Source organism: Apis dorsata, unplaced genomic scaffold (genome assembly GCF_000469605.1).
Source record: "Apis dorsata unplaced genomic scaffold, Apis dorsata 1.3 scaffold_286, whole genome shotgun sequence".
Lineage (NCBI taxonomy): Eukaryota > Metazoa > Arthropoda > Insecta > Hymenoptera > Apidae > Apis > Apis dorsata.
In genome coordinates, this window is record NW_006263561.1 from 17,085 (window position 1) to 25,302 (window position 8,218).

General features: G+C 38.0%; 1 protein-coding gene across 2 annotated transcripts in view; it reads right to left on the reverse strand.

Moving 5' to 3' along the window:
• The window catches only part of LOC102671366 (chondroitin sulfate proteoglycan 4), a 30,566-nt gene that overhangs the window by 14,747 nt on the left and 7,601 nt on the right, over window positions 1–8,218 (reverse strand). For both annotated transcript variants that reach the window (XM_031511056.1, XM_031511055.1), the window contains exon 3: window positions 4,064–4,295. In XM_031511056.1, the coding sequence (XP_031366916.1) occupies window positions 4,064–4,295 (232 nt within the window). The remainder of the gene's footprint in view (window positions 1–4,063; window positions 4,296–8,218) is intronic.

The following is an 8,218-nucleotide window of genomic DNA, read 5'->3' on the forward strand; positions in this document are numbered from 1 at the left end:
GTTTTTTTAACCCTGTCCAGATATCCTTGCGAAGATGATAAAAGATGATTTTTTTTTCTACGAGGATGATAAAAGCTTTTAAAATTAAAAATGGATATAAATTCCATGTTATAACGCAGATATTACTGCTTTATTTTGTTACAAGATCGATGTAAGTTTCGTGAAAGACGAGACAAAGTATCGTTATTTCAATAACGAAGGAAATATTTCGATATGATTATAATCGATAATCGCGTTTCGAATTAAAAAAGGATTAATCGAAACTCGTAACTTTTTTTTCGATTAACGGTAGAAAAACGTTTAAGATGCATAGATGCAACTTGTCCAATTTTTCCCTCGTCGCCCTTAATCCGCAGAGAGTCGAAAAAGCATTCGAGTCTCCGAGTTAGATTAACATCCTATACTCGGTTTCATGCATATTTCAACGAGATGGATGGAAAATGAATAAAAGTCGTCGCGATTCCAACTTTGCGGGACAAACCTTTCTTCTTTCTCTTCCTCGATTTCGCGCGAGGATCGTTTCCAGGTCTTGTTTTAACGTGGAATGAACGGCCGTGAGAATGCCGTATACTAAAAACGAAGGAATTGTCAGGGAACATCGCGGCATAGCGTTGGTTCTTTTCCTTCTGTTCTTTATTCCTCGACTCGGTTGAATTTAGCGGGGTATCGCGGGACAGCAGGAATTAATAAGAGGTTCTCTGGAGGGGTAGGGGAGCACGGCTATGTCGTACCATGGGGTACAAATGAATTGTCATGAATATGTAAATTGAATTTCGAGCTGGTCGTCGAGCGTTGCACGAGATGCTCGGGGGAATAACGGTGGGGAACGAGCATGGTACACTCTCTGTTTGTACTGATCGTATTCAATTTGGAACGCGTCACCTCGGTCGCCTTCCGATGAATTTTTGCTTTTTAGAGACAACTAGCCTCTATCCGTATCGCCCTGCTCTCTCGTGGATCGCGGTTGTTGCCGTTCGCCTCGAGGCAAAACCCCGGATCCGTTCATTCCATCGCGCGTTACCGATTTTACCCGCGAAAGTAGGTTCGAGAGATACAAGGGAACCGAGTTCGGCAGCGCGGAAACGTGGTAAAATTCGCGGAGCGGAGAAGAAAGGGGAATTTCGCGTTTCAAATTCGTAATTTCATAATATATTTCTCCACTTGGATTGGTTTTCATCGAGTATAAATCTCGTCAAAGATAATGCTCGGTTCCGAAATAGCTTTTCATCACCGCGTCGAAACGCGATGTTTCTCTCGCTCGAGTAGACACGCTATAATATATCCGATTTACGATTTCACGGTTACGATTAACAGGTCGCGTTGAACGACCATCCCTCGCCCGAACCCTCGACACGATTTCATCTTCGTCGATGAAGAAGATCGATGATCGATCCACCTAGCCCCTAGACTAGAAATTAGGTTTAGAGAGAAGAGCCGGTGTCGCGGTGTCCCGTGTTATCAGAATATTCTCCGCGCTAATCTCGCTCAATGACCGTTGCTGATGGTCCACGTCAGTGATGGATGGAGTAAATATCCCTAGTGACGTACACTAAATAATATTTCACTAGATCGATGTCGAAAGATATAGACTGGTTGATTTGATATATGGCACGGGAATCAATCTTAATTTGCAATCTCTTTTCTTTTCAACAGATGTTTGCTCTCGCTTCGTCGTTTGTTATTAACCGCCACCGGATCGAAAGTCTTATCTTTTTTTCCCTCTCGTTGTTACGAAATATATAAAACGGTAAAAAATGTATTCGTTTCCAGAATAGAAGATTATTAAAAATATCGAATTAATAGGGACGAGTTTAAAATTAGCCTCGTGTATCTTTTCTTAAATGGGATATTTTATCTTTTTTTTTTTTTTTTTTTTTTTTTTGGATTTAACGATAATCGTATAATAACTATTCGAGAACGATTCGAAGACGTGTACTCAGAAATGTTAAAAAGAAAAATAAAAGCGCGAAAAATAAGTTAACTTATTCGGACGATTCTAACGATTCTAATGATTCATCGTGTATTTTTATCCGCGCGATCATCCTTTGCCTCTTTTCTCTTCTTTCTCTTCTTTTTCTTCTTTATTTTTTTTTCTTTTTTATCAAATTCGCGTCAATTCATTTTCGCAAACGATCGTACAGGCTAATAGCGTGGACAATTTGAAATCTAAAAATTTTTAGGTGAGAATGCTTCTGGTAAATTCGATTGTTCCATCGTTGGCCTGTGCGTGTTCCCCGAATCGTGGACTCCGTTGTTTCTATTGTACAGTGAGAAAATCTGTACAATAGAGTGGATATTTCGCCGCAGCAAACGCAAAACGAATATTTGAACTCGGGGTTTGTTGTTGTCGGATTCTGATCGTGTAACACGCATCTCTGCCTGTCCCTCTGTAATCCGTTTGAAGTTGCGGAAATATGAATTTTTATACTGGCTGTACATTGAACTCAAAGTGTGGGACTCGTCAAATCTAGTTACACTCGACTACGTCGATGAAATATTTTTCGTCAAACGTCCTTATATTGTTTTTTTTTTTTTTTTTTTTTTTTTTTTTTTTTTTTTTTTTTTTTTTTTTTTTTTTTTTTTTTTTTTTTTTTTTTTTTTTTTCTATTTCAATTTTGACCGCAACAGATTTTGTCATCGAGTCAGCGGTCAAAATTTGATAGTGAAATCATAGATAACAGCCGATAATTTTGAAAATTGAGAAAAAAATCGCATATACGATTTAACCAGAGATACGTTTAGGAAAATGAAATTGTAACTTCGTTCGATACGGAAAAGAGAAAATAAATTTTTCGTAAAACGAGCACGTGACGTGTAATGATCGAGTAATAATTATCCAATATCGGATAGTAAAAATTGAAAGATAATATGAATATATTCAATTGGTGGGAAAGTTATGTATGGTTTTTGGATTCTTTCGTAAGAGAGAACTCATTTAAGTGGGAACGTTATTCTGTTTATAGTCAATCCTTTTTACGAGGGTGATGTTCTTAAAATATTCTTATTTGAACTTCAACATCAATTTACATAAAGTAATTGTCGCGCTTGGACGTAAGATATTTCTGTTTTTAATTATTCATATTACATGAATTTAAAATAAATGCAAATATGCAGAATATTTTCCATATTATTGAAGTAAATAACACGAGCAAATATACGCGTCGATAAACGTTGGTTTACCCCAAATATCGCGATCGAATTTTAAACTACAAAAGTAAATTTTAATAAATCGTTCTTATTGAGAGATAAATAAAAAGAATTTATCGTTAAACTACATAATGATTTTGCGATATTTATTATCGTAAAATTCATAAATGATTTCAAAGAAATGATGGACATACATCATCTATAATAAGGCAAATTATCGTTGCATTTATATCGACATTATTACTCTCTCTCGTCGATTCAATACATATCTCGATGAATTTTATGAATAAATTGTAAATAAATAATTATTGTAATTACATACGTAATTACTATTTAATTTTTCAAAAGCTAAACAGTCATCGTTATCACTCGAATCCAGGCCAGTTTGTGATTTATATTACGCAAAATAAAACTAACAACGAAACGTATATATTCAATGTTTCTTTATAAAAGAATTACGCATAAAATATCGCGACTGAACTTTTCAAAAGTCCAACAGTTACTTTTAATTAAGGCAGTTGGTTGTTTTTATGCAAAATAAAAAAAAAAAAAAAAGAAATAGTAAAAAACAAAACGTATTCGACGGCGTAATCGATTCACCGGTGCTTAAATTTTCACGGGTTAAACAGTTACTCTCAATTAATTCGTAGCACGAATTATGCAAAATAAAAATACGAAACGGTATTCATTCATGAAAAGAATTATATTCATCTATAAAAGAATCGCGCGAAATCGTATCACGGATTGATTTAAGAAAGATCAAGTTTTCTCCATTTACACACGGCAAGTTTCATTAGAATCGACGAGAATGTAATAAGTTGATGGCATCTTCGTGTTACCAACGTAAGTGAGCGAGAGTGGAATCACGTGGCGCGTCGATTTATCCGAGTGAGTCAAGCTTGCCGGTGCGTCTTACCTAGAAATAGCTCGTTAAAATCACCCTGTCCCCCGATGAAGACCCCATAGTGTATATTCAGTTCAAAGAAACGTCCTGGTAGAAGGGACTTGGTCGTGTGTATCACGTCAATTTGTAGGGTGATGTTAGCCTCTCGCCTCGTCAGATTGACCTCGTGCCAGCTCAGGTCGTTCAACGTCAATCCACGAGCACTGGACATCTCGCTTTCACCCGCCCCTAAATTGATGTGGACCTGTGGAAAAATCAGAAGGGACCATCCTCTTAAATTATTCTATACCAAAGATAGACGAAGACTTTGATGTACCGGTAAAGTTCGGAAACTCTATCGCAAGTTTCCCTCCAAGATAATTACTCTTTGTTGGAAATTTAGATAAGGTAATGCATAAAGGAAAATTATTTTTTTAATGAAGTAAAATTCGAAGGGGGATGTACCTGTTTCGCTTAGAGGGAAACATGACCGAGAAATAACTTAAGTTTCTTCTTGCAACTATTTTGGCGAAATAACATCTTCAGAAATTTCTCTTCCTCCTCCTCTTCTCTCTCTCTCTTTCTCTCTCTAAGAGAAAAACTGTTTTCGTTCTACCTTTGCAGGCATTACGTCTTCGATTTGTGCATGCAAAGTGTAAAAGGGCGGTCCGGAAACGTATTAAATATTGATCTTTTCCCAATTGCCATCTATTACTCGTTTATCAGATTTCTCTTTTAACCAGATACCGTGTAATCGGATTTTCTAAAATCCTCTCTCGAATTCGTTTGGTGGAAAGTCGCGTGAAAAAGGTGAAAATAATTCATAAAGAATGTTCCATAAAGAATAGTAAATAATTCGCCTTATAATTCTTCCCTTATTTAGGAAAAGTTAGTCGCGCGTTGTCGGATACGGACTTTTAAGTAAATTGGAATAAAAATTAACATCTCTTTAACTGTGTATGTGCGTCGTTTAAAATCCGTAAGAGAACGTCTGTCGAGGGAAAAAGAAAGAGAGATCTGCCACGAGTAATCCAGTTACCGTTAAAAAAAAAAAAAAATCAGTTGACATACATACTATGTAGCAAGTACATTTTATTAATCCGAACCTCGACCTTTCCGCTCAGATCCCCGCTTCGAGGCCACAAACGACCGGGGATTACGATGTTTCCTTTTTTTTTTTTTTTTTTCCTCTCTCCTCCGTTTAGCGGCACCTTGGCTCGACATTATGAGACGGGTTCGAGTAATGCATTATCGAGTTAGGACAGTACACGACGCGCTTTAGCGAGAGGTGAAGCGGCAGCCTCTGATAAAGAGTCTTTAATCGCGACCTAAATCGACCTTCCGAGACTTATAGCGTTGTCTTAGCGTAACTTGCACCATCCTCTCTTCTCGTTGATCTTGCGTGGAAGGGGGAAAGCATCGAGACAGCCGAGGTAGAATCGTGTCTTAATGAAAAGTCGATCGTTCTCGGAGAGAGACGAGTCGAAATTACGAGGGAGAGGCGCGATTGGCATCGAGGCCGATCCGTAGCATCGACTCCGCTTCAGACGGCCTCTTCTCCCGCCGCCGTTCTCCGATCGATTTCGTAATAAAGGCGTGAGCTTTTGCGAGTTGCAAGTTCACCCCGATAGTAGCGCAATGTCCGATGACTATGCAGGATCCCCCATTAATATGTATAAGCGCGAGAGACACGACACTTCGTCGAGTGTAAACGCGAATTTATACGTTTCGAAGGTCGAAGACACCAGGGCGATGCATTATCGATGCACCATCGTTGATTGGAAAGGGAACAACGACAAAATATTCGATCGATCGATTGCAATTGATAAAAGAAAAAGATATTTCTCTTTTTCCTTTCTTTTCGAAATGAAAAAGAAATCGTGCGAAATTGTACGCATTCGATCGGATCCGTGGACAAATTGTTTCCAACTTTTTTACGTAATGCGATTTACGTTTGATTAAATTGATAAACATTTTACGATTCGACGGTAAACAAAATGTTGCATCGCGCAATAAAATAAATGAATTCGACAACGCGTTGGTGAAACTACCGAGAGTAAACGATATATACCTCTCGTGGACGAGTCCGAACTTCCGAATAATAGAATAATTGGGAAGATGGAAAAGGTTTTAAGCGGATAAAAGCGGTGCGGGAGAGACGTGGCTCGACAGGCACACGAGACGTTGAAACGATTCCATTGCACTTTTTGCTCGCCCGTTTATCCCTCTTCTCATCCTCCTTAACGATCTTCTTAACAAATTTAATTAAGCTCAGACAGACACCCACCTACCCGTCTTCTCATGATTCGACCTGTGGACTTAACCCTTCGCGAAATTAGATTCGCGCGGTTTTCACTCTGGATCTTTGGGATCCAGTGAGAAACGGCATTTTCCTCGCGCCCTAATGCACTTGGACGATGTTTTAACACTCTATCGCGATACTGGATTACACCTGATCTTCGTCTTACGATCAAAAGAAAAACGATCTGAATTTTTCAAATAATAATTCCGCTATGTTACGTGTTACGTTCGCCCATTAATCATCTCGGATGGTATCGGATAAAATCGGTTGCCCGGCTGTAATTTTCTCGATTTTTCGAGAGATTTAAGATGTCTTCGGGAAGGAACTACTACACCATGTTCCAGATTTTTACTCGAATTATATCGATTGCCGAGGTCTTTCTCGATCAGCTGAATAGGCTGATTGCTCTGCAATTTTTTCGTATTTATTAGTGTTCGCGACCTAGCGTTTTCCACCGTTTTCTACCTTTTTTTTTTCTTCCTTGCTGAATTAGATCAAATTAAAGGTTCGAGAATATTTGCTCGACTATATTTCGTACAGTTATCGTTCATTTCAGTTTCTCGATTCGAAGCTACGTTTCGCAATTTCCGATTATTCTTTACTTCTACTATAAAAGATCGATAATCTAGCAATTTATAACTTCAAAAGATTCATTGTCTGCAAACTTATTTCGAGTTTAAATTCCACTCGAATCTATTTATGCACCTATCATAGCGCATCGATGAAACTCGCGAAATATTGAGATTTCGACTCGTTAATCTCGTTAATTGAAATTAATATTGGTCGTCTTAAAGCGTTCGATGAAGAAAATACGCGTCATCGGTACAAAGATTGTAAATTTCCGTCAAAGAATATGAATACATCGAGGCGAAATAACATCGATGAGCGATTAATGTAAATGTTTCAGAGATTCGTGTTTACATCCACTTATCGACCGTTCGTCGTTTTATGAACGCGACCATCGAATATAATACATTCGAATTAATCGTAATAAGCATCCCGATAAACAACCGGTTCCTATTTAGCGTAACGAAGTTGCACGTACACGCTACTTCGCACGAAAGTATGTTTATTTCGAACAAGATTTATTTTAATTTCGAAATTACGTATAAAAGGATCCGCAATAATTTTATTCTTCGTAATTGGTACGAATGTTTGTACCGTTGCACCATTAATTATTAATTTGAATAACGAAGAGAATTCTTTCGTTATTTGAGGAATCATATTTCTCGTGAATTTACGCGATCTGTAATTATCCGTGTATATGTAATAATATATATAAATTACCTAATTATCGAACAGACTACTACCACATCGCGTACATCGACGAATCATGAATTTGATTCTAATCAACTCGCGTGTTGCTGTTAAATTTTATCGCGAATAATGTTAATTATCGGTCTATTGACTTTATAATAAGGTAATAAATTCAATCTCATCCTTCGTTTCTATACTTTGTTAAAATTCGAATATTTATCCGAATATATTATTGCCACGAATGGAGCGAAATATCGCGATACTTATGAACGATAGCGTATTCCGCGACGGTGTGTTGTACCTATGCCCTGTACACCGATTCTTCTCACGAATTCTAGTAATTTGTAACTAGAGCTCGACGACGATTACTATCTAAGAGCAAAGTGGCCCATCTGGGCTTGCTTGTCCCCCGTGCGTCGTTGTTCTTCGTAATGCAACCGGGTACGCTCGATGGTGTCGTTTAATTCTGCTCCAACGAGTGTTCGTTTCGGGCCGACGTCACGATATCACCGGCGATCGTTTATAACCGTGCTTGTTAATACGTGCGCCGAGAATTCATACCTGAGCCGTCTTATTTCACCGACGAGAGCCGACCGAAACAAATTTGTTTCTTTTTTTTTTTTTTTTTT